The sequence below is a fragment of the Giraffa tippelskirchi genome, chromosome 13 (genome assembly GCF_054371585.1).
Source record: "Giraffa tippelskirchi isolate mGirTip1 chromosome 13, T2T-mGirTip1v1.2.pri, whole genome shotgun sequence".
Taxonomy (NCBI): Eukaryota; Metazoa; Chordata; class Mammalia; order Artiodactyla; family Giraffidae; genus Giraffa; species Giraffa tippelskirchi.
Window position 1 is genome coordinate 34,732,305 of NC_137287.1, and position 27,426 is coordinate 34,759,730.

General features: G+C 40.6%; 1 protein-coding gene across 22 annotated transcripts in view; it reads right to left on the minus strand.

Moving 5' to 3' along the window:
- RBFOX1 (RNA binding fox-1 homolog 1) overlaps positions 1-27,426 on the minus strand; it is a 440,478-nt gene that overhangs the window by 113,343 nt on the left and 299,709 nt on the right. For 16 of the 22 annotated variants that reach the window (XM_081554693.1, XM_081554685.1, XM_081554684.1 and 13 more), the window contains exons 4-7: positions 23,922-23,975; positions 15,503-15,595; positions 13,700-13,760; positions 2,194-2,247 (exon numbers count right to left, since the gene is read on the minus strand). In XM_081554693.1, coding sequence (XP_081410819.1) covers positions 2,194-2,247; positions 13,700-13,760; positions 15,503-15,595; positions 23,922-23,975 — 262 coding nt within the window. Of the gene's footprint in view, positions 1-1,533; positions 1,651-2,193; positions 2,248-13,699; positions 13,761-15,502; positions 15,596-23,921; positions 23,976-27,426 lie in introns of all 22 variants that reach the window. The other 6 variants (XM_081554675.1, XM_081554680.1, XM_081554674.1 and 3 more) reach the window with 3 other exon arrangements.

Genomic DNA, 27,426 nt, shown 5'->3' on the forward strand with positions numbered 1-27,426 from the left:
ACTTTTGAGGCTGGGCCCAGGGCTCATTTCAATGGCTGCTCTAACGCTCTAAGAGTTATGCAGATTCGTTTATTCTTATATGTGTAAGTCATTCTGATGGTTTCTTCTGAATTAACAACCTCTTAGACACTCACATACATGCAAAGAGGTTTGAAATTACTTGTAAGGGAGATATTTGCTGTTTTGCTATTTGCTGTTTTCCTGGTTGCATGAGCCAAAGGTGACCAGTAATTATATTGCATGGGGCTGAAAAAACGCACTTTCGTCTCTCTGATTCAACTCACACATTCACACTCTACCTCCTCAAAGGACAGGGTCAGGCTTCCTGTTCTTCATCTCATTATTTTGGGGAAGAAGACATGCACATTGGCACACACACACAGAGAAAATCTGCACCTTTCTGTTCTAGCAACTCCATCTCACTGGGCACCACTTACAAATACACAGAAGCTGCTTTCCAACTTCCTCCTTGCCCTTTCGGAAGATTTCATTTCTTTGGAGCTTTGGACAACCCCAGCAATGTCTGTGCCCCCTGGATTGGATACCCTAAGCCCTGAAGCACTAGTCTTCTCTCACGTTGAGAAGTGAATCTTTTAGTCTAGTGGGTCACCTAGAATTCAGCAGAATCAGCTCTCAGTTAACTTTCTCCCTATGGCAGAGAGGTGGGGCATTAACTTATTTATCTGTATTTCCCCAACATTTATATGGTGCCAGTTATGCACCAATACTCTTCATATATCAACCCACATAATTCTTATAAATACCTGTGCGTTTGTTACTACCACCATCTCGCACAGAACAGATGAAGACGCTGAGGCACAGAGAGGTTAAGCAACTTGCCTAGAGTCACACATCTGGTAAGCAGAGAAACCAGGATTCCCACCCCAGGGTGCCTGAGAGTAACATCCACATTCCTCACTCTGTTATGTGTCCTCTTGGGAAGTGGATCCCACCACATAATCATGAAAAGTCTCAAAGCTAGGTCCTTTCCCCTCTCCCCTCATAAGAGTCAGCACAATTATTTCACTATTAGAGTCCCTTGATGTAGCCCCGGCTTGTAATAAAATTCACACATGAAGAACAACTCCAAACGCTGTTTATCTAAAATCTGGAGCTCAGCTATCATGTCGGGCCTTTCCAGATTTACCATCTTTTAAAATCAAGTTGGTTTTTGTGCTAGAGCAGCTATCAAGGTTTCCTGTCTCCTCTGTCATCCACTAAGTCAGTGTTGACTTGCAGGAAAATGACCGATGTAGAGCATCTCAGAAGAGACAAAGCAAGGGGAGTGGCTTACCACCAAGAGATTACAAAAGAGTGGCTATAGACCAATGGGTCATTGATTTCTCCTTATTAAAAAGCAAGGGCCACATAGAAGCAAGACTTCTTCTCAACATCTACATAGCAAATCTACTCAGGTTGATTAGGTTGAACATCCCAGATGTTCAATGCAGCTTTGCTCATGAGCAGGAAAAATAACTGGCAGAAATTAACTGGTAGGCAAAGCTGAGCAAAAAAACAAACAAACAGTGTCACCTGCTGTTGCTTCCAGGTTACTCTCTCCCCATATTTGATGACCAAGTTTTCTGGGACAGTGGATTTGACTGGTAGTTGGTGGGTGGCAAGGAAGGGATGAGGAGAAAGATATAGACCCTTGAAGGCAAAGCAGAGAGAAAGGGAACTGCTATGGACCATTGATTAATGGAGAAAGAAGGAGAACTTAACTTTTCTAGTTTTCTAAATAATTCTCTTTGTAATTCCAACTCACTGCCATGTGATTGGGATAATTAATCCAATTCTCTGCTTTGCCAAGGGAAAAAAATGCAACTCCAAATGGAGAGGTATGGCTGAAAAACACATTCAGGCACATTGAAAGAAAACCTGCGTGAACAGCTGTCCATTTGTTCAAAGGCTCTTGAACAAAATCTCAATGCTTTTTTTGAGGCAAAATCTATGTGAAACATCACAAGGGGCTGCAGCCCCATGCTTACATCACAATGTAACTTACATGACTCCCCCCCCTTTTTTTTGTAAGATTTTTGGAACACTTTTGGTTTTGCCTTAAAAAAATCATTTAGAACTTGGGAGGATAGGAATTTATTGGTTCAGATTATTTGATGAAACCCACTCTTTATGGGCAGGCAAAGCACATTTAGAAAAGACAAAGAAAATATCATGCAAAGAGAAACTCTTTACCTGCATAGAATTCAGGACTGTACACTGCACCCACAACTGGATTCAATTTCCAGCCTTAAAACAAATACACAAAAATGTTATCACATTTGATTCAACAACTCATATCATTGCAAGTTAACCACAAGTCAAATGGGTTGGCGTATTTTTTTTTTAATGGATTTATGGCCTTCTTTGATTTTCTGCCTACACACGTTAATAGCACAGAAACTACTGACCAGCTACAGATGAACCTTTTGAAAAGGATATGGTAATTGATTCTGCCCCATATCCATACTTTCTAGAGACCCTATAATAACTTAAATACTTTGTTCTTCTTTCATGTATCACTGCTAGATAATCCATCACATCTCTTTGTATTAAGTTTGAAAAATTTTGGAAGCTCGCATAAAACAGAATTCTTTTAAAAACATTCTTCAGTTCAGTTCAGTAGCTCAGTCATGTCTGACTCTTTGTGACCCCATGGACTGCAGCACGCCAGGCCTCCTTGCCCATTGCCAACTCCCAGAGTTTACTCAAACTCATGTCCATTGAGTTGGTGATGCCATTCAACCATCTCATCCTCTGTTGTCCCCTTCTCCTTCTGCCTTCAATCTTTCCCAGCATCGGGGTCTTTTCTAATGAGTCAGCTTTTCGAATTAGGTGGCCAAAAGATTAGAGCTTCAGCATCAGTCCTTCCAATGAATATTCAGGACTGATTTTTCCTTTAGGATGGACTGGTTGGATCTCCTTGCAGTCCAAGGGACTCTCAAGAGTCTTCTCTAACATCACAGTCCAAAAACATCAATTCTTCAGCGCTCAGCTTTCTTTATAGTCCAACTCTCACATCCACACATGACTGTGGGAAAACCATAGCTTTGACTAGAAGGACCTTTGTTGGCAAAGTAATGTCTCTGTTTTTTTAATATGCTGTCTAGGTTGGTCATAACTTTTCTTCCAAGGAGCAAGCATCTATATTCTAATAACTGTCATCCCTAATTGCGACCCCGAGACCCTATAGAATGCCAAAGTGCTTTCCAAAACCCAAAGAAAATGACATTTATTCACTACAGATTGTGTGGAATACATTTCAAAAAATTCAAGAACCATAAAAATTCATAAGTCAATGCATGATATCTAAGAGAACTTTCAAATAACCTGTATATAGGATTAACAGAATTTTGTAATTTTCCAAATGTTCTGCATGGTGCATTTTCCATAAAATAAATCCTGGCCCTTTAGAAACTTCTACTTAAGGAAATAACAAACAAGATTATTTGCAAATCAGGAAGCTATCTGCACTACAATCCCACTGCACATTATTTAGGGAACAGTCTATGGGCTTCCCAGGTAGCTTAGTGCTAAAGAATCCAACTGAAATGCAGGTGACACAGGTTCAGTCTCTGGGTTGGGAAGATCCCCTGGAGAAGGAAATGGAAACCCACTCCAGTATTCTTGCCAGGGAATTTCCATCGACAGAGGAGCTTAGCAGGCTACAGTCCATGGGGTCGCAAGACACGACTTGGTGACTAAACCACCGCCTCAAAAAATGACCATATTTTAGGGTTGGTGATCAATTCCTCTTCCTTCCAGTAAGTGCTTTTTTTGTGAAAGCATCTATTACAGAACTGCTGAAAGACAGAGAAGGACAGGTATGGGAAACCTTGTGTCCTTGGGCTGAAGGTTAAACACCAGAGGTCCCTTACTAAATGCTCCTGAGAAAAGGCAATGGTGAGAGTTGTGATGTGACAGAAGGTATTTCTGACAAGTACTCTCGGAGCTTTTTCTGGAAGGGAGAGGTGTGCCATCCCATGGCCTGGTACAAGTGATGCACCTAGAAGAGCAGCTGAGAGGTAGCCACAACCTACTGATCCACTAAGGAAGTGTGTGTGTGTGTGCACGCACATGTGTGCGCACGCGTGCGTGTGCTCAATCATGTCTGACTCTTTGTGACCCCATGAGGAAGACAGATAGAGTAAGTCCCTTACATACGAACAAGTTCCATTCTGAGAGCATATGCATAAGTCTAATTTGTTTGTAAGTCCAACAAAGTTAGCTTAGATACCCAACTGACACAATTGGCTATATAGGTTTATAATACTTTGAACACAGATAACACATAAAAACAAAAAATAAAGAAGACATTTTTAATCTTACACGTTGTAACAGTACCTTGAAAAGGACAGTAGTATAACGGCTGGCATACAGAGGCTGGCATCAAAGGAACAGGCAAGAGGAGAAGGGAGAGGAGGTGGGAGATGGTAGAACTGAGGATCGTCAGCAATAGGAGATGGAGGGCCAGCTGCGATTTCACTCATTCCTGACGCTGATGGAATGCATCTATCTCTTGTCTATCTGTCCATCCATCCATTCATCCATCCATCTGTATCATTTCTATTATCTATCTTTTGATTGATCAATCAAGCTATCAGCTCTTATCAAAACTGACCCGATGTCTTTGTAGGCATGCAACTTCATGGCACTATCTATCTACCAATGATCTACCAGTTTACTAAGTCTCCCTACAGAAAACTTTCAATCAATATAAACATGAAAGAAGCAAAACAATACTCTCCCTCCTCAGGAAACCCGTGCCATCTCACAGTCACAAGCATTAATTGAGAGAGATAACTGATAAGGTCTCTTCTACAAGAAGCCAACTAGGATCTGTGAGCAGCGAAATCAAATGAGACTGCTCAGGTAGCCCTGGGAACATCAGATGAGGGTTTTCCCTTCTTCCCATCACTGGTCCTTTCTCTTATATAAGGCTACTCTATTCCCACTGGAGGAGAAACAAAGGCATTTCTGAACCACACCTCAGGCATAGGAACCTAACTTCGCATTTCCCTCCTCCCTCAAGTGGATTTCTCAGCAAGACGTCCCCCTTCAGCAAATGGCATCTCCATCCACTTCGTTCCTCAAAACAAATTCTTGATCAATAATGCCTTGATGCTCCCTTAATCTTCACATATCCTGTATCATCCATTAAAAAATCCTATAGGTTAGAATTTGAAAAGGTACTTCTACTCTCTCTACATCCCTCTCTTACCAATGCCGTCATGCTAGCCTAGACATTTCTATTTCTTAAGTACATGGCAACAAACAAGTCCACACAATCTAACCCCAGTCCATTTCTTTGGTACCACTGTTCCCCTCCCTCCAATCTGTGATGATACTGGCCCTTTAAATCTTTTCAAAAGAATGAAAGATCCTTCTAGATCAATCTAGAGCATTCTGAATTGTACCCACCGCTTGCTCTGCTTGGACAAATCTGTCCAGTCCTCAAAGTTTACCAGCTATGACAAACCTAGACAGCATATTAAAAAGCAGAACTCACTTTGCCAAAAAAGTTCCATCTAGTCAAAGCTATGGTTTTTCTAGCAGTCAAGTACAGATGTAAGAGTTGAACCATAAAGAAGAATGAGCACTGGAGAACTGATGCTTTTGAAATGTGGTGCTGGAGAAAACTCTTGAGAGTCCATTAGACAGCAAGGAGATCAAACCAGTCCATCCTAAAGGAAATCAACCCTGAATATTCATTGGAAGGACTAATGCTGTAGCTGAAGCTCCAATACTTTGGCCAACTGAGGTGAAGAGCCAACTCATTGGAAAAGACTCTGAAGCTGGGAAAAACTGAAGGCAAAAGGAGAAGGGAGTGACAGAGGATGAAATGGCTGGACGGCATCACCGAGTCAATGGACATGAGTTTGTGCAAACTCTGGAAGACACTGAAGGACAGGGAAGCCTGGTGTGCTGCAGTCCGTGGGTTGCAAAGAGTCAAACTCGACTGAGCAATTGAACAACAACAACGTGTTCCTCATGGCAGGCTGCCTAATGTCTCTTCCTTCCCTACTCTTAAGGCTGTTCCCTGATGCAATTCCCAGCTTTGTTTTCTGCAAAGCAGTTAACATTGCCTAGATTTATCTTTTTTCTTTCTTCACTTGTTCTTAATTGTTTTTATAACCATCCTCCCTCATTAAAATTGATGGTAAAGTGAGTGGGACTGACTGCTGTCCAAGGTGAATTCCCAACATATAAAACTGTGTGTTTGGCTCCATAAATATTTACTTAGTTTTGCTCTAAAGGAACTGAAAGAATAAAGAGTTTTTTTCTAATAGACTCATTCCTTTTTGGCTATGCTCTCCTTCCAACCATTGATGACCTGCTTCCTTATACACATCTACAAAAAAAGTGGGGGCACCATTAGGGGTGAATATCTTCAAGGGAAAGGCTGCAAGAATCCAGCCCTTGAAAATCACCTCTGCTCAGACTTAACAGGGCTTTTGCAGGCTTATGTAAATGCATGCAAATCATATGCAAATGGTCTCCTAGTCCCTTCGACTCCTTCTAGTACCTGGAAGGGACCCTTGGGATCACACTGCTGGAGACAGGAGCCTGCACTGTCAGGAAGACGGACAAAATGATCCCAGTTTTAATTTCTAAGGCTGTTTGTGTTCGTCCCCAGGCCTCACGAATTCAGAGATTTTGATCAAGGACATTAAACCGAACAATGAGGCTTACAGCAAAGGGAGAATTGCTGATAAAGCCCACGGCTCTCAGCCTCCCAGAGCCCCCATGCAAGAAGGCAATGGAGCAGACACCAGACACATGGGGGTCTCACTCCACATCAGACATAAGAGCTGTTTAGAGGGACCCCTCTGCGGCCCAGCCTCAAGGGGCTGCCTCCAAATCAGTGTTCCCCTCCTTAAATTCAGCTTCTTAAAGGTCATCTGCCAGCCTTCTGTAGAAAACACTGGCTGAGGTCCTCAGTGTTAACTATGGCTGTACAGGGTGTTAAAAGACAGGTCTGAATGTGCACACAAACAAATCGACACATGTCTTCTCCAGGGCTTTGCTAAGTTGGATTTCAAGGAAAACGCATTCAAGAAAGCACCCTTAAATGACCAACAGGGGTTTCCAAAACTGTCCTGAGGCATGTACTGCAGATGCCAGGAATCTGGTATTTGAAATGCTGCAGAAGGCAATGCCCAAAATGAAAAGTCATTTGCACGTTGCATCCGGTTCACTCAGTAACTTTTTCTTTTTTTGAAATACATGTTTATTGTCAACATTTAAATTTTATCTATGATACAAGATTTCTGTTTCTCTTCAAATATGAGCAGAAATGGCAGCTTTAGGAATTCCCTACGGACCAATTTGCTGGGGTGCTCAGGGACCACCCCCACTTAAGCCCCCAGTTTGTCTGCTCCCTGTTACATGCTTGGCTTGGCAGCCAAAAATCTGAAATCTTTTATGGTTACCCTGTGCTTCTTTTTTTCCTTTTAGAAGAGAAATATTTTGCTTTGCTCAGTATGAAAATGAAAGAGTCCAAAAAGGCTGCAAGTTTCTCAGACCTTCTCTGTTTGTTTATTTTACCTGGCCAGCCTCTGTTGGCATCCAAATATTTGATCCTTAAACTAGTGTATCGATCAGCTTACTATCATAGCAAGAAAAGGAACAAGATGGCTATTTATTATTGAGATTATCGTGTCATTACATTTTTAGGGGACTTTGTGCCTGCCACTGTGTTGAGTATTTCATCTTCTGTGTGTGTGTCTGTGTGTGTGTGCGTGCGCATGCACGTGCACTCGTGAGTGTTTGTGCATGCTCCATCACTCATTCGTGAGTGACTCTTTGTGACTACCATGGACTGTAGCCCACCTGTCTCCTCTGTTCATCGAATTTTTCAGGCAAGAACACTGGAGTGGGTTGCCATTTCCTCCTTCAGGGGATCTTCTCCACCCCAAGGATTGAACCTAAATCTCTTTCCATCTCCTATGGAGACGGGTGGATTCTAAAACACTGAGCCACCAAGGAAGCTTCATTTCCCATAATAACCACAAACATTCTACATAGTCAGTTCAGTTCAGTCGCTCAGTCATGTCTGATTCTTTGCAACCCCATGAATCGCAGCACGACAGGCCTCCCTGTCCATCACCAACTCCCGGAGTCCACCCAAACCGATGTCCATCGAGTCGGTGATGCCATCCAGCCATCTTGTCGTCTGTCGTCCCCTTCTCTTCCTGACCCCAATCCTTCCCAGCATTAGGGTATTTTCCAATGAGTCAACTCTTTGCATGAGGCAGCAAAAGTATTGGAGTTTCAGCTTCAACATCAGTCCTTCCAATGAACACCCAGGATTGATCTCCTTTAGGATGGACTGGTTGGATCTCCTTGCAGTCCAAGGGACTCTCAAGAGTCTTCTCCAACACCACAGTTCAAAAGCATCAATTCTTTGGCGCTCAGCTTTCTTCACCATCCAACTCTCACATCCATACATGACCACTGGAAAAACCATAGCCTTGACTAGACGTACTTTTGTTGGCAAAGTAATGTCTCTGCTTTTAAATATGCTATCTAGGTTGGTCATAACCTTCCTTCCAAGGAGTAAGTGTCTTTTAATTTCATGGCTGCAATCAACATCAGCAGTGATTCTGGAGCCCAAAAAAATAAAGTCTGACACTGTTTCCACTGTTTCCCCATCTATTTCCCATGAAGTGATGGGACCAGATGCCATGATCTTAGTTTTCTGGATGTTGAGCTTTAAGCCAACTTTTTCACTCTCCTCTTTCACTTTCATCAAGAGGCTCTTTAGTTCTTCTTCACTTTCTGCCATAAGGGTGGTGTCATCTGCATATCTGAGATTATTGATATTTCTCCTGGCAATCTTGATTCCAGCTTGTGTTTCTTCCAGCCCAGCGTTTCTCATGATGTACTCTGCATATAAGTTAAATAAGCAGGGTGACAGTATACAGCCTTGATGTACTCCTTTTCCTATTTGGAACCAGTCTGTTGTTCCATGTCCAGTTCTAACTGTTGCTTCCTGACCTGCATACAGGTTTCTCAAGAGACAGGTCAGATGGTCTGGTATTCCCATCTCTTTCAGAATTTTCCACAGTTTATTGTGATCCACACAGTCAAAGGCTTTGGCACAGTCAATAAAGCAGAAATAGATGTTTTTCTGAAACTCTCTTGCTTTTTCGATAATCCAGTGGATATTAGCAATTTGATCTCTGGTTCCTCTGCCTTTTCTAAAACCAGCTTGAACATCTGGAAGTTCACGGTTCACATATTGCTGAAGCCTTGCTTGGAGAATTTTGAGCATTACTTTACTAGCATGTGAGATGAGTGCAATTGTGCGGTAGTTCGAGCATTCTTTGGCATTGCCTTTCTTTGGGATTGGAATGAAAACTGACCTTTTTCAGTCCTGTGGCCACTGCTGAGTTTTCCAGATTTGCTGGCATATTGAGTGCAGCACTTTCACAGCATCATCTTTCAGGATTTGAAATAGCTCAACAGGAATTCCATCACCTCCACTAGCTTTGTTCGTAGTGATGCTTTCTAAGGCCCACCTGACTTCACATTCCAAGATGTCTGGCTCTAGGTGAGTGATCACATCATCGTGATTATCTGGGTCATGAAGATCTTTTTTGTACAGTTCTTCTGTGTATTCTTGCCACCACTTCTTAATATCTTCTGCTTCTGTTAGGTCCATATCATTTCTATATAGTAGGTCCCATTATATCTACAGGTCCCAGTTGAGAAAGCTCTTATGTGGAACGTTTCAACAGACCCCCTGCAGGTCAATAATCCCTAAAAAACAGAGGTGATGTAAAATCCACCTCTATATAGTTTCAGATCTTTTTGTTCAGTTTTCACCCTTCCTACAAACGCTGTGAAAATAAAAGAGCTATATCCAATACTCATGCTTCTCCAACACTGAAGAAATTCCTGGGATTATGGTTCTCCACTTATTTTACAGAGCAAATATTTGATCTCCAATGGGCACAGTAAACCCTAATTCTTCTCTGAGGCTTGATGTCCTCAGGAAAAAACAGCAATATGGAAGTAGCCCACTCAACTCCCTCTTGATAGAGCTTTCAGATTGGGAGGGTTTTCCAGACTCTTCTATGTCATTCCACAGTCTTTTACAAGCAAGCTCAAAGGTCCTGGGAAATGGAATCTATGTCCTCCACAGTATTATTAACTGTGCTCCTCTATAACAGAGAGTCCTAGCTATGTGTCTTACCATGTTTAGGATCCTATCTTACTCATCATTGGAAATTTTGCAGCTGCTTAACACTTTGTTGGATGATTGACTGATATCCTAAAGGAATGCATGAATGTGATGATGGCACTGATAGTTAGACTCTTTTCCATTTGAAGATGACCTCAAAATTCGATGACTTGAGTAATCCATAATTTTGCTGAAGCCTGAATTTGATGGTTTGTGAGAATGAATAAGGTAGCTAAAGAATGAATCTCCCAAATCGCTTAATTTTCTTATTTCCACGTTACTTCATTGATCTTCACTTCTCTGTTTTCCCCCCAACTTTGTTGAGGTATAATTGGTGTTTATATTGAAAGTGTACCATTTTTGGATTTTCTATAGATACACATTGTAAAATTTTTGCCATAATCAAGCTAATGAATATATCCATCATCTCACACAGGTACCACTTTCTTGTTTCTTTCTTTTCTGTGTGGTGATAATATTCTCTATTAACACAGTCATGCTTGTTAAGGATCTAAGATGGCCCCTATCTTTCCAGAATGCTGGATTGCATTTTATGGGAAATTTTATTTGTAGTGATGGCACTCATGACTTAAGGATTGGTAACTTTTTGAGAATCCTTTACTTGAATAGTAAAATTCTTCATGATCTCCTCTACAGAAGCCAACTGTCTTTATATAGTTAGGATTTTCCTCTTTTTTTTTTTTTTAAGTCAATTCTGCTGTGACTGTCCTTCCCCAGTTAGGTACCATACACAGTCTATGTAACAGGATAACCCTCTGAGTGTACCCTTTCAGGTATACAGGTGAGAGACTCACGTGATTTATTTCTCAAAATTAAGAGTGCAGGGTCCCCCGTAATGGGATAAAAGATACTTATGCCAACACATGGGCTTCCCAGGTGGCACAGTGGTAAAGAATCCACCTGCCAATGCAGGAGACACAGGAGATGTGAGTTTGATCTCTGGGTTGGGAAGATCCCCTGGGGTAGGAGATGGCAATCTACTCCAGTATTCTTGTTTAGAGAATTCTCTGGACAGAGGAGCCTGGCGGGCTACAGTTCATGGGGGTGCAAAGAGTCCGACATGACTGAGAAACCAAACACTTGCCAACGTGGCAGAAATTTGGGGCTGCACATTGAATAATCTTTTTTTCTTGTAGCCAGTTGCCTAAGTGCAGTTCTGCAAAATGACAGCTGAAAGTGATGCACTCGTAACACCCAACATGGCCATAGGATTTTGTCATGTCATAATAATAGGAAAAGATGTTACTAATTACTTCATCTCCACTAGCCTCAAATTTTACATCTTTACCACAGGAATAACTATGTCTTCTTTATAAGACACTATGTGGACCCACTGCATTTAAAATGTTTAACATAATGCCATACAGTCAGTATTCCAGAAATGTTGACTATTCATTGTGGCTTGAACTGTGTCTCCAAGGACCACAGGTCCAGTTTTCAGCCACCGGGTATGACATTGATCAGTAATCCTCTCTTTAAAATAAATATGGCTACATATGGCTTAAGGAATATTTGGCCTCCTTTGCCTTATTTTCTAATATCAGCAGCACACATGAACACCCATGCAAAGGCATGTGTGGTGCAAACACACAGTTGCCCCTTCATAATTAAAGAAAGTGCCCCACAGTCAGATTGGTGCCATCGTGTACTAACTCTGGCAAGTTGCGGAGCTATCATTTTTACCCAAGTAGAAAGACTCCATCACACATTAAATCAGAGGCTTGCTTCATTTCAGCACTGGGCATTCAAAGCCTCTTGCAGAATTTTTCTATACCATTTCAGGATTTGTCTTGGGTTGTTGAAAACTGAAAACATGGGTTAGCAGAATACATAATTCTTCCAGTCTTTCACCTTAGAGTCTATCACATTGAGGGGATGTTTTTGTTTAATGGTGCACCTTTAAAATATCAGAACAAACAAATTAATTGCCATTGGCATAAGAAAGAAGAAAAACAAAAACAAAACTACCAAATAATACTAGTATTGTTTATAACAGAAAAAAAATGTCAATCAGTATGTAAGGTGGGAATAAACCCTTTGTGTGGAATATTATGTAACCACTAGAAAGAATGAATGTAGTCTGTATGCATTTACATTGAAAGAATTCCATATTGATTTACAAAAGCCAATCAGAAATGATGTGCATACCATGACACCATTCATATAAAAATCATATACATGCCACTGCATTATAAATATATACTTATTACACATGTACACAAGAAAGTGTAAAATAAAAGTAAAGCTACTAATCTGTAATAGTGGCACCTTCTGAGGGGATAGGTGGGAAACCAACATGGCAGTGGTGTCATTCAAAATATATTTTAGCCTTGTCTTCCTCCCTTCCTCCCTTCCTTTCTCTCTCCCCCTCTCTCTTTTCAGTTTTCTAAGTCTATATTTTCATGTTTCATGTGTAATTAAAATGTTTAAAATTAAAAATTCTATAATTTTTTCCTTAAGATTGTAATGAAATTGTTATTTTTTAAAATCCATAAAACAGAGGAAAAATACCTTCCATTCTCACAATGCAACTCAATCATAAACATTTTGGGGGTAATGCCTACCTTAATTCAAATCACACTATATATATAACTTCTTTTATTTTAAAACTTTTCACTCATTATGAGCCCCTTTTTAGTCTTCATCCTACTCATTTTAATGAGCATTGTGTCCCATGAAACTCTAACTTTAATGTACTACATTATATTCTTTCTAACTTTGGTACAATTAAACACGTGATTAGCACAGGACATCTTCTCCCGCACCCCTACCATGTATCTTAAGAGACATTTCTTCTGAGAAGGATTGAAAAATCAAAGTGTGTGAATATTTTAATAATTTTTCATATTATGTAAGTCCTTATTATGAAGTGTTTTGAGACATTTTCCTCTTGAGCAAGGGCAGAAATGCATTGTCCTGAAGCGGTCTGCAATACACAGTAAACATCCTCCCTTGCCCCAAATGCCACTTCGTAACCCAGAAAGAAGTGTGTAACACACTCATACATTCTGTTCTCAGTGTGGAACTCATCATGAGGGACCTTCCAAGGTACTTCAGAAGACTAATAGCTCCAGAGAAGATTCAAAGCCAGAACCAAATGCTGCAGTCCCATTTCTGGGAATGATTAGTGATCACCGAGGAGGTGAGGATTGAGGGAGAAACAAACAAAATATCCATCCTCCATCAACTCATTCTAATTACAATCAATTAAATTACCCATGTAATTCTCAAATAATTCCTATGTATCTTACCCCACATGGGAGTTATTCCAGAGAGACTGAAAGAACATTCACTCTTCACTTGAAAACTAAATTTGCCTTTGTCATGAAATTTATCTTACTGATTCAAGTGGTTCACTGTATCAGGTCAGCAGCAAAGACACAGTAACCACGCTGAGGCATATGTGGCTTGTTGACACAGATTCCCCAGTTAAATTACTTAATAGATTCTGAGGTAGAGACATTTTCTTGTAAGAGGCCAAACTCTACTTACCATTTGTATAAGGGTTGACAGTCTTTTTATTTGTCATTACACGTGCTGTGGCATTATTTACCTATGTACATAGAAAACTCAAATGAGCACATATTCCAGGGCCAGTCCACAGTTCAATTAGTTGCATGCATTATGACTGTGATTACTTATTAAAAACAAAAAACAAAAACTAAAATGCATTTTAATTTATAAAAGGCAGTAGGTGCATAACAAAATCATACATTTTTATAATTACATTTACTTCATAACCATTTTAACTTAACAAATCATTTCAATAAAGCAATGTCATATCATTTAAAAGTTTAATAAGGAGACAGTAAAAGCAAATTAAAAGGAACTGCATAATTGAAGATTGAAAAGCATGCGTGTACTCCATGGTAACACAGAAACAATAAATATTTTTTTAAACATAAAATAAGATTCATATGAAGGAACATGCAGTGGAGGAGAAGAGGGGAGAGACAAGGTACAAGGGAACATAAATGTCAAAAAAAGGACAAACAAGTTTTAGCCGAATGCAACACTTTAAGGGGGAAGAACCATCGGGGAAGCAACATCTAGCATTCAACACTCGGAACAAGAGCCTTTTACATCGCAAGAATTAACAAAGTCATTCAAGCTTTAAAGTCACAGCTAACGAAAGGATAAAAGAGAGGGTGCATTGTTTAACACAATATGGAGTTAACAATCTGAGTAAGATGTGCACTGGTCATATCTCAATCCAGTCAGTGCCTCCCAGGCTAGCTTAGAACGTACACTCAGTTACAGGCGTACCAATATCCAAAAAAATAGAGCATCAAGAAAACTTAATACAACAAGTCAAAAAAATTCACGTGGTATATATATGTATAGAGATATATCAGCACTAAATACGTGAAACGGCAGATGGATTTCACCACTTACCATTCACCACCATCGCCAGCATGGGTTTGTATACAGTTACCATGGTTACTGAGAGTTTGGTGAGGGGCCTAAGGATTATCGTCGAGGGTGGGGGGAAATGAAAGGCAAAATATGCAACATCTTACTCCAAAGACTAAAGCATTTTTAACTGGTATTTTTTTTTTTTTTTAAGTTTTAACAAATACGACCCTATGGTCATTTTGAGGGAGAGCCAGTGGTAGAAAGAGTAGATTCTGAGTATAGGAATTTCAGCATTTTTTTTTTTTCCAAGAAGAAGGGCCAGATATTGAACAGGAAATCCTGTTTGGTTATTCACGTTGTTAGCAAAAGAATACAATGATTGAAACTGGCTTCTTAAAAAGAAAAAAAAAAATGAAAGGTTTCATGACAAAGACCTCTCATTTTTTTTTTTCCCCAACAACTGTTCTCTTAAACGCTATTCATTTCACGATCTAGTTTAATTTGCACACCACTGTGGATCCCTCATCAGCCCTGCAGTGGAAAGAAAAAGAAAGGAAAAGAAAAAGAACACAAAAACAGAAAACTGCTCTATATTTTGTTTTGCCACACTCTCTCCACTGCTTGGAATCTACTGCACCCATTGGTTATAAGACATGAAAAACAAAATAAGAATAAAAAAAAAAAAACACCTTTCAGATTAACCTTTCTTTTGTCTCACTTTTGCCATCCACCTTTCAGCAGTAATAAGAGTAATATAATAAAGGAAAATTAAAAAAAAAAAAGTAAGGCCAGTTTTCCTTTTTATATATAAATATATATATAAACAATGAGAAGGGAATAGGGTCACATACAAGACACAATGATGCATCTGAAACAACAAATGAGCGTGAAGCAGACACTTATCAAAAAGATGAAAAGGAAAATATTTTGGACATGCACCTCGATTTTACGGCCCTCTACCACGGTGCCGTGTAATTTCTCCCTCGCCCTGTCCGCATCGGCACTATTTTCGAAAGTTACGAAACCAAATCCCTACATGCAGGAGGGAGAAGGGAAAACAACATGCAGATTATTATTTTCAGTCAACGACCACTGCGGAACGTTCTCTCGCTTTAATTTCTATTTCTTGTCCTGGCTTCCGTTCTGTAACATGCAAATTAGAGAAATTATAAGAGTACTAAAATGTGCAATAAGTAAGCGACAAATGTGAACAAGATTTTTGTTTTCTGTCACCCGTTAGCTGTCACCCTTGAAGAATTCAAAGAATGATACCCAAAATACCTTTCTAAATGTCACTACAGAAGAAAAGAAATCTAACGGAAAGAAAATGAGATCAAAATAAATGTACAGTGTCTTCACAGAGAAGAAAATGAAATAACGAGGGAGAAAAAAAAGGGAACCACTTTCTTGACATGCAAATTAAGAAGAAAAGAAAAGAAAACGTGTGCACAAAATTCAACAATGAATGCCAGAATCTTCTAACATTGCCTACAGAGTCATGCCGTGTGGTTTTAAGACCATCTCTTCTCCATGCAGTTTTAGGGTTATTCAAATTTGTCAATTCTACAGCCTTTATGTCTCAAAAAATAAAAATCAGAAGCCTAAAAAAAAAAAAGGAAAGACCTTTTTTTTTATAAATCTGAAACTCTTGGCTCTAAATCAACAAAATAATCCCATGAAATGAATAGAAATTAACACCCACTGATTGCTAACGCAAACAGGTCAAGTAACATTTTTATATTAACACATGCCCTCCCTCACCCCTCAAATGGCATAAGTGCTTCTGAAACTGTCAGCTTTCCAGACTGCTTTACTAACCCCAAACAGAAATGTGTATACATACGGTAAAGTTATAAGACATTATGCTGATATCCATTTATCAAATTAACAGGTAGAAAATCCAAAACCTCCTTTAATAGCGTAGTATTTACAGTAACACTCTAGGTATTTCTTTTACTGATCAATAACAAATGCACTCTTTTCTGCACCACTGGTATGTTTTGCTTTAATATTTCAGCCTCAAAAAAAACTACAACCCCCCCTACACATCACACTGTCAAAAATCCATCCTTTTTCTTCACTGACACTGTTCCTAAGAAGAGTACAGAAAATATGACACATTATTTTTAAAACCCCTAAAAATATTTGTACATCTTGTTCAGAAATATACACCAACCGTTTGAAACAATTCCAGTGTAAATCTGCCCAGCTCGTTCTGGTCTTCACAGTATAAACAGGGTAAAATAATGCAATGTGCCAAGATTGCTCTTTGTGTTAGGTAATCTTTACATAAAGGAAAATGTTGGTATTAAGCTTAGCTGGAGTGGTAAGACAGTCAGTCTTATTAATAAACAAACAATTACAAATCACAGCTGTTCATAACCAACTCCTGTTAACTCTCAATTCCTCATTAGGTCACAACAGAAATCTCTGAAACTGAGGGTTTCAGAGAGCCGTTTTGGTTTCAGAGAGCTGTTAGCCAGGGTTCCAACAAGAAAGAACTTTCCAATATTATGATGGGCTCCTCCTTAGAGGATAACAGCTATGGATGTAGTCAAGTTAGATTAGATGGTGATCTGATAGAGAAAAAAAAAAAAATCTTCACCTGGGGGATTAGCCTGAATTACCTTTCCTATTTCCCATAGTGAGGATCTGTGATAAGGACAGATCTGAATTATTTGATAAATCTAAGATTATAAGCTTAGAAAGACCCTACTTAGTCTTGCTCATCACTGATGGGATTATCCACATTTGGTACACAAACATACATGCTGACTCATTTTGAAATAATATCACTTCAATGGGCAAAACATAAAATCTGGAGGGTTGGTGCTATTTGATGCCTCTGATTTGGCCACTGGGTCTCAGATTCAGTTATACATCAGAAAGAACTGGGGGGCATAGGAAACATTCAGATTTCTAAGCCCTGACACATGTCTCTTGGATCAGAATCCCAGAGTGGAGCCCAGAAATCTGTTTGCCAAAAAAGTTACCTATGTGGCCCAGCAATTGGGATCCCATGGCTTCTTCTATCACTAAGCAGTGTCTCTTTGCAACTCCATGGGCTGCAGCATGCCAGGCTCCCCTATCTGACACTATCTCCCAGAGTTTGCTCAAATTCACGTCCATTGAACTGGTAATGCTATCTAAACATCTCATCCTCTGCCGCCCCCTTCTCCTTTGGCCTTCAGTTTTTCCCAGCATCAGGGTCTTTTCCAGTGAGTCGGCTCTTTGCATCAAGTGGCCAGAATATTGGACCTTCAGCTTCAGGGTTAATTTCCCTTAGGATTGACTGGATTGATCTCTTTGCAGTCCAAGGGACTCTCAAGAGTCTTCTCCAACACCACAGTTAGAAAGTATCAATTCTTCGGTGCTCAACCTTCTTTATGGTCCAACTCTCACATCTGTACATGACTACTGGAAAAACCATAGCTTTGACTATACAGAATTACATTGTCAGTTTCTATAGTGCAGTTTAGGTAGGGAGTGGAGTGATTTTTTGTGGTTAATATCTATTTGACTTGGTGATTCGGATCTTAAATGTAGGAATCAGCCAAAATCACACAGAAATGTTCTCCTGACCTCTAAGACCAATGCTCTGGCATCCTGAGCCATGCCATACATTTAATAAGTAATTGGGGAAACTCAGACTGTGACTCTATCTGGGGCAATTGTCTCATTTGCCTAAGAAAGGAAATCCACAGTCCAAGGTGATTTACCAATGGAGAATTTGGTGGCATCATTGTTGCTAATGGGTACTAACAGTCATTGTCACTGCAGTGCTGGGAAGAACTGAACACTCAACCCACTTGAATAGCACAGTCCCCACAAATTGAGTCATAATGATTCCAATCTAAATCCTGGGCAAACCATACTGGCCTAAAATCTGCATCCTGTATATGAGGGAGAGATGAAAGTAGAAATAGAAATCTCTTCTAAATCCCAAGTTCATAAACTAAAGAGGAATGCTATTTCATTTTCACTTTGCTTTGAAGTAAAAATAATATATTGATTCCCTTTTATTTTTATTCTTACTCTTATTATTTTTGCTAAACTTTTTTTTTTTGAGTGGTTCAATACATCTCATTTCAACCTCCTGAGAAGCCTAGCTGAAATTTGGCAAAGCTGGGTTCATGAAGACCTTGCTGCAGAATCAGTCACCGAAACACCAAAGGGCAGTTCCTACCTGTCCCATGGGACCATCCTACCTCTACCCAGCCAAGAAGTGATGTGATATCCCTGGATCAGAAGATAGCCAGGTGCTTATCTGGGGAGCCACACTATGGCCAGACAGACTGCCACCTGGCCATTTTCAAGCACCCATTCCATCAGGCACAGGTGCTGACAACTTTGAAAGTAGGTGGCAACAAAGCTTGTTTCTTTTGCCCTGCCTCTTGGTCAGTGGGCTTCCTTGGTGGCTCAGACAGTAAAGAATCTGCCTGCAATGTGGGAGACCTGGGTTTGATCCCTGGGTTGGGAAGGTCCCCTGGAGAAGGGAATGACTACCCACTCCAGTATTCTTGCTTGGAGAATTCCACGGACAGAGGCTACAGTCCATGGGATCGCAGAGTCAGACATGACTGAGCAAGTAACACTTTCACTTCATGGTCAGTATTCTGTCTTAGGCAAAATGCAATACTTAGAATAGTCTTAAAATTACTCGGAATATTTTTTTTTATCTCAGTTTCAAAAAGAAGCACCTTTTGGATTTGGCTTGGCGAACACAGGAACTGAGTACACTGTAATGATCCCACATAAAGGTCAAGGATGCAGGAGAGGCTACATTGGGTGGGGAGGAGCCAGTTGGAAGAGAAATGCCACTTCCCAAGGTTCACCTCGGGCGGGTGGTGGGGAGGTGGCTGAGAGAAGGCACAGTCCTGCAGAAGACATCTGGGATGTTTGTGCCCTGTGACGGGAAGGTGTGACCCCTAGGCAGATAATGGCAACCCTAACATGGACCAGCCATGACTTATTCATTTTTCCATCTTTTTGTGAAACATACAATCTGGCCTTCCTGTATGCCAGTTATCTTTCTCTTTTAGTCTTGTGGGCTATATTTTTGTAGTAACACACATACAACATTTAGAGTGCAAATCAAGGCTTTGAAGCACCCAGGATGGATGCTGCACTGACTTCATCTTACATGAGAACTCGATTCCTCCACTTTCTGGTACAGAGAGCTCCTATCACCTAGAAGAGGAGGAGCTGTTGATTAAGGGTCTGAAGACTCAATTTCCTGTGGGGCTAAGGGCTTTACAGCACAGTTGTTCCCAATCACCTTTCTCCACATAGCCCCTTCTTCCTAGAAAACCATCTTTCTTCCTTCCCTCCCCTGGGGCAAGTCTTACTTATCTTTGTCTTCAAGCTGAAATGCCCCTTCTTCCCAGAAGCCCTCCCGGCTTTCAACAAGATTGGTCTGCCTTCTTGGAGTCTCAGCAGCCTCTCATTCGCCAGGGAACATAGCAAACTGTATCACACTTGTTTGTCTTAAGGATCTGTCTCTTAGATACTCAGGGAAGTCTGAGGACAGGAAGCACTTCTGTCTCTCTCACATCCGATTCACTAGTCTGGTACTGGACTGAAACCAAGACTATGTTTCTTGTCTTAATAGCCAAGTCCTGTCTGACACTTTTGCAACCCCATGGACTGCAGCCTGCCAGGCTTCACTGTCCTTGGGGTTTCCCAGGCAAGGATACTGGGAATGGGTTGCCATTCCCTTCTCCAGGCGATCTTTCTGACCCAGGGATCAAACCCTCGACTCCTGCACTGGCAGGAGGATTCTTTACCACTGAGCCACCAGGGAAGCCCAAGCCACTACTATAGATATCACTGAATCAAAGAGCAGAACGCACATTTCCTAGGTCTATGAAAACACAGCCATCTCTGTCTATCTCCCCAGATAAAATGTTTCAGAGGTAAACACAATGTTTTAAAATCTCCTAAAAGGAAACTTGAATGATAGAATCACTCACCCCCAAATTGCCAGCTCATTGCACTTTCAAAGTCTGGCAGATCCTTTTAAAATGTGATCTCCTTGTTTACTTGTACATTATATATTCTCAGGATAATATAGATATTGCCTGTGTATGGACAGGTGTACATGCATACATGCACACACACACACACACACACACACACACACACACACACACACACACATCAACCACCCTCAAAACATAGCCATCCTCACTCTGCATTGAGTGACTGTCCTGGGGAAGGTCCCCAAAGACGATGGCCCAAAGGTGAGCTCCTAGCTCGTAAGGGCTCTCCCATTTCCTGGCTGCTTCTCCACCATCAAATGATGAAAATGAGGTCATTCCGATGGTGTAGGCTTCTCGATCATTGAAATGGAAATGCCCCTTTACATTAAGACTTTTCTCATTAAGGATAACATCAAGTCTTGGACAAGGGAATGGCAACCCACTCCAGTATTCTTGCTTGGAGAATTCCACGGACAGAGGAATCTGGTGGGCTACAGTCCAGGGGGTCACGAAGCATTGGAGATGATTGAGCGACTTAACACTTGCACTTTCAATTACGAGCGATATTCTGTGTGCGCTGCTACCTTCATTCAGCAGTCCCCAACCGGACTGTCTCCAGGACACTCCAGTGGTACCAGTCAGCTCCGACACCTGCAAGACTGGTTCTTTCAGCAAACCCACTGAAAGAGGCTATTTTTAATGTTTCTTCATGAAAAAAAAAAAAAAAAAGACGCAGCTTCACAGCTTCACAAAATCAGTCTCTGGATGTGGCAAACTTAAATGATCTTATTCCTAAAGCCCCAGAGACGGGCTCATCACAGGAATGACGGAAGAAATCTTAAAAATAGCATCACCATTGTACTTTCAGAATAACAAATGATATTCTTCTAATGTCCTCAAACAACTCTAGAAAAAAAATTAAACAGTTTCCTCCAACTGGCAAAAGTCACAAAACAAAATATACATGAAATATGAATTTAGAAAAGAAAACTTTAAAGGCAGTAGTGCTTTGGACTCAGAATTAAAAGAAAGTTGGCCAACTTTCCATGTCATCTTCTACAATTTTACCCAGAATACATCTGTCATAAGTGAAAGGGATCAGGCACATTTTTCTCTTAACGTACCTGGCTTTGTACATGTAGAAAAAGTGACGGTTTTTCATACCAGAGCGGAAAAAGAGTTAACTTATTTCCCCCCAGCCTGGAGGTCAGGCTACTGACATATAAAAATTACTTTAAATATCTGAAATTAGAACAGAAAGACAAGGCCCCTAAAGTAGCAGAACTACAGAGTGTAATGAACTGATTTTTTTTTTCTTTTTTTCTACTCATCCAGCATATCACAACACCATTTAGGCTCTGACAAAGAAAATACTGGCATTTTCTTTCCTCAATTCAATCAGCATTCTCCTATTCAGTTAATACAATTCAGTTAACATTAAGTCAGTTAATACAAAACCTACCAGGCTGCCCAAGGAATCATACATTATTGTTTTGTGGGGAAGTGGTCGTTCCTATATCCAGGAGACTGGCTTTTGCACCCCCCTCCCTTAGATAAAACCCGTTCTTCTTTATTATATACCAAGTGGTATTTTAAACTTCAGCTTCCTGACCAGGAATGAAACCCATAGCCCCTGCAGTGGAAATGCAGAGTCTTAACCACTGGACTACCTGGGAAGTCCCAAAATGTGTTCCTCTAAGTAACACTTCTGGATACTGGCTTGTCCCAAACAGTCTCTGTAAGGAAAGCTCTGGGGCTAAACCTGCGATCTCTCTGTGTTCGGGAATGAATTTCTCTCCATGTTTACTTTCACAGTCTGGGGAAGTGAGAAAGAAGCTGAATGTTCCTGGGGGACCAGAAGCCAGGCGGCATTATTAGATTCGTTCACTTCCTAGGTCCTGATGTCAATATCCAAGTCTTTGGCAGTACCATTGTGGCTCAGCTGGTATAGAATCTGCCTGCAATGCAGGAGACCTGGATTCGATCCCTGGGTTGGGAAGGTTCCCTGGGGAAGGGAAAGGCTACCCACTCCAGCATTCAGGTCTGGGGAATTCCATGGACTGTATAGTCCATGGGGTTGCAAAGAGTCAGACACGACTGAGGGATTTTCACTTTCACTTCTTTTCACCTTCCTCACAGCATCCGCTGCTCTGCCTAGCACACCGCTTTGGTCCCAAGAGTCTGATGGCTCCTGCGTTTTCCGTGAGCGCAAGCAGAAAGGGAACACTTGAGTCACCATGAAATCCCAGTGGGCAAAGGGGTAGTCTGCATTCAGATGAAGCCTGGGCATATGTTGAGAATAGGGAGACACAGGATTTGTAACTTTAACCATAGCCCTGGGAGGCTTGTTAAAACACAGGTTGCTGGGCCCCAATATCAGAGGATCTGATTCAATAGGTCTGGGTTGGACCCTGAGACTCTGCATGTCTGCTAAATTTCCAGATGTTGCTGCTGGTGTGAGCACTGGTCTTAGATGACCACTGACACAGAAGATGCTTTAGAAGAGTTTGGCAGCTTTTTTTTTTTTTTTCCTTATCAATATGTTTGCATTTTGAAGATGCTGAAGTTCAACCATATAGCCTCTGATTTAAAAAAAAAAAAGAATTTTTTTTTTTAATGTGGACCATTTTTAAAGTCTTTATTGAATTTGCTACAATATTGCTTCTGTTTTATGCTTTGTTTTTTCTTGGTCATGAGGCACGGTGGGGTCTTAGCTCCCTGATCAGGGATTGAACCCCACACCCCCTGCCTTGGAAGGTGATGTCTTAACCACTGGACCACCAGGGAAATCTATAACCTCTGATTTTTACTAACACTGTTAGCTGTAAGAAAAATCTACTTAAAAATGGGTTTCCTAGAAAAAACTAGCTCAGAGCAATGGCAAATTGCAAAATGTGGTTGGGTACACAGAGTAATGGATTAAATTTTACTCAAAAGGTTGGTGTATATGAGATTTTCTCCCCTACAACCCAGGAAAATAACTGCACTTTATTAATACAGAATAATCACATATTTACCTGCTCATGAGACTATGAACTCACTTTTTAATATAAAGAACATAATTATCACTGAAAAACAAAAATGTAGCAACAACATTATTTTTTTAAGCATGGGTAGTTTTCCTCTGGAAACTTGACATATAGACATCTATAAAACAGCAATTTTCAAATACCCCCTTATACATTTTAAATCGAATCCAGTCTATTCCCCACCATTTTGGAAATGGGGGTGGGGCGGGGGGGGATGGTCCCTAAAGGAATTCCCACGGAAGTGTATTTTCACAACGTGCTGATTAAAATAGTGCAGTTGTTTCCCCGTATTTATAACAAGCATTTCAAAATAAAGCTAAACAATTCTAAAGTGATTAAATTGCTTACCTTTGAGCCTCGCTCATTAAAAATAATTTCAACATCTAAGATTTTACCAAATTGCTGTAAAAAAATAGAAGTAGTTTATAAGCAAGAAGAGAAACAGAGTCAATCACATTATACATATGGGTAATTTTTCCCCAAGTCAGAATTTTTCTCCCTTTTAATATCAAGGATACTCATTTAATGTTTTTCTATCATTAAATGATGCACTTGAACCAAGAGAAAATACAACTACATATATTATTTCCATATTATGGCATAACCCATCATATGAGATAGCGTAATTAGGGACCCAGTACCAAGTATGTAACCCAGAGGTTAATTCTAGTTTTCTTTCTTGAGGTATGATTGATTGCTTTCCAAGGCACTGAGCAGCAAAGATTAAAAACAGCTAGTATATACAACAGTCCTTCTAGGCTGTGTCACTAGCCACTGGATGAAACACCCTTAGTAACGTGGGATTTTGAGAACTTAAAATATCCAACTAGAATGAGATGTTTAGGATTTTGGACCTTGGTTTCATCAAAACTAGGAGTAGCCAGGCCATATAAGAGAAGTAAAGATAAAAGGAATATCCATTACACAGACACCCTTTACAAGCAAGAAACCACTATAGTTGTCTATCTTCAGGCTGAAGTGTCCTTCTTGCAAGATGATTCTCCATATTGTTAAACAAACACATAGATTTTAGATGATTAGCATGAATAGGCTTTCTGAACAATGCAAGAAACTCAACATATTCAAACCTAGAAACAACACTTCAGATGACCAAGTTACCCCAATAAGCTACAGCTGTTCCATTAAATTTCAGATTTTTCAGAATACGTATACCCCACACAATGGTGCTTTCATTGATGGCTTAACCAGTAAAGAATATTCCTGCAGGGCAGGAGGAGACAGGAATATTCAGTTCCTGGGTCAGGAAGATCCCCTGGAGAAGGAAATGGCAACCCACTCCAGTATTCTTGCCTGGGGAATCCTGTGGACAGAAGAGCCTGGCAGGCTACAGTCTATGGGGTCACAAGAGTTGGATACAACTTAGAGACTAAACCACCACCACCGCACAATGTTTGGGTCATGCTTAAATTTACTAAAATATTTGCTATCTGAAATCACATGCAACTGCTTGCATTTTGTAACTTAATACAACTAGTGACTATTTTTTGTAGTCCTTCTGACAAACACACATCAAGAAATCTGTGATTCACACTTAAAAAAAAATTGAGAACAAGGACCCTGAACCAGAAGCATCTGATAATCCTAAATCTTGTCCCCTGAGGCTGGAATTCTTTGTTTTCCTAGATTGCATGAAGTTGAGTAGGCATTTTCTGAGCGGGGTGTTTTCTACATAAAGGTAGGTAGGAGAGGGTGACATAAAAGTAAGTGACGAGGCCCAGGGGGAAATCAGATAGAAATTTTACCCTGATGCAGAATAAGAGCAAATGCCTGTTTTAGGGATTAAAATATATGTAAATAACTACATAAAGTAATATTTTTCCCTGATTTTGAACTTTCCTTAAAAAGCAGAGACATCACTTTGCTGACAAAAGTCCTTCTAGTCAAAGCTATATAGCTAGATAGCATCACCGGCTCAATGGACATGAATTTGAACACGCTCTGGGAGACAGTGAAGGACAGGGGTGCCTGGTATGCTGCAGTCCATGGGGTCGCAAAGAGCTGGACACGACTGAGCAACTGAACAACAACAGCAATGTTTTTGCTTTTTGCTTTTGCAGCCTGGATTTTTTTACCACATCTTTTATTACCCTAGGAAATTCTATATTCTGTCTTCTCCCCTGGGTGGAAAGCCTTACACAGTTTCTGTGTTGCAGAGGACAGGGTGATGGGGTGGGAGGGACAGGAGAGAAAAGGAACAAGCAATGAGAACCCAGAGAACCGGGGGCAGCTTGCCTGACCGATGTGCCCCACTCAGAGGATACTGAGAGACTCAGACTGTAAGTGTCAAGAAGATCTTACTAAGATTCAAAAAAAAAAAAGAAGAATATACATATACTATCCTCTGGAACATACAAATAAATCTACATTCCCTCGGAAAGAGAAAAACACAGACTCCAGTTGAATATAAATAGCTTAAAACCTTGAAATCAAAGTAGTTCTGACTATGAAAAAAAGAAATCCAAAGCTTAACTCATCCTGGGCCACAGAAAGGTGCCCATCCCTCAGATTATGTACTCAGCCTGAGGATTACAGACTTGAATTTTTCTTACTGAGCTTCTTATTGTGCTTCTTGACTTCAGGGAGAAGGAGAGAAAGAAACCAAGAAGAGAAGGCTCAACCAGGAGAGAAGACAGAAGGTCTACATGGCTAGCATGCCCTATGGACATAACAGGAAACAGGTAACTCACTCACCCTGCAATTAGTGGACACTTAAGAATTCTTTTGGTGAAGACAAAATGGTTCTACTGCTTTTTCCATGCCCTAGATTTGGGTAGAGAAAATCGTTAAAAAGAAAAGATGATTTTCAGACTTAGGAAATGCAAGATTTACATTGGAAGGTAAAGTGAATTCCATAGATAAAAAAAAAAAATCCTCCGGCTTTGTGAATCTCTCAGAAGCCATCATTTTGATATAACCCCCTTAGGATATTAAGTCCACACAGATGCTACCATGTATATTTCAGGCCTAAGAGACAGGAAGCACACATATTTATGGATAGAGAAACTTGGAAAGCACTTCCTCTAAAACCAACAAGCAAATGTCATCCATGGAACCTTCTTGAAGCAGTCAACACAAACGCACTTCCTTTAAAATAAGATCTGGTTGAAGAGATCACTTGGTCTCAGGTGGTGAGGGGCGAACTGTGACCTTCTCTGGAGTGAAGAGTGATGCATCAAATAGTTAACATCTTCCATTTGTTGGAGGTTATAGTTCTGCTGAAGAACTCAAAGATACTGCTACGTGTATGCCTTGTGAAGAAACCAAGACCTGCCCCAAGGCTGCACTATTGTTTCTTGGCTGCTCCTCTCTTTTCTCGGCCTCCGCTCCCTTCCCTGATGAGCAACTGTTTGAACCTGCCTTTGGAGAAGGGGACACAGACTTCTGTGCCTAGAAACCTCACAGGGTCCTGTTTGGTTTCAACCATGCTCCTTACACATGGGAAATATCCACCTCATAACTATATTAAGTCAACACCAGTAAACTGGGATTGGGAATACATGGATGAGTGGAATAAATATGAGAAAGAAACAAAGAAGAAAAAAAAAGATCTGAATGAGATACATGTGTGCTCAGTTGTGTTCAACTCTTTGTGACCCCATGGACTGTAGCCCGCCAGGCTCCTCTGTCCATGGCGTTCTCCAGGCAAGATTCCTGGACTAGGCTGTCATGCATGTCTCCTCCAAGAGATCTTTCTGATTCAGGGATCGAACCCGAGTCTCCTGTGTCTCCTGCACTGGCAGGCGGATTCTTTAACACTGAGCCACCTGGGAAGCTGCTGGTTGAGACAGCACCAATCAAAGAGTAATCTTCGCCTGTGTCATTCCCTAAACGG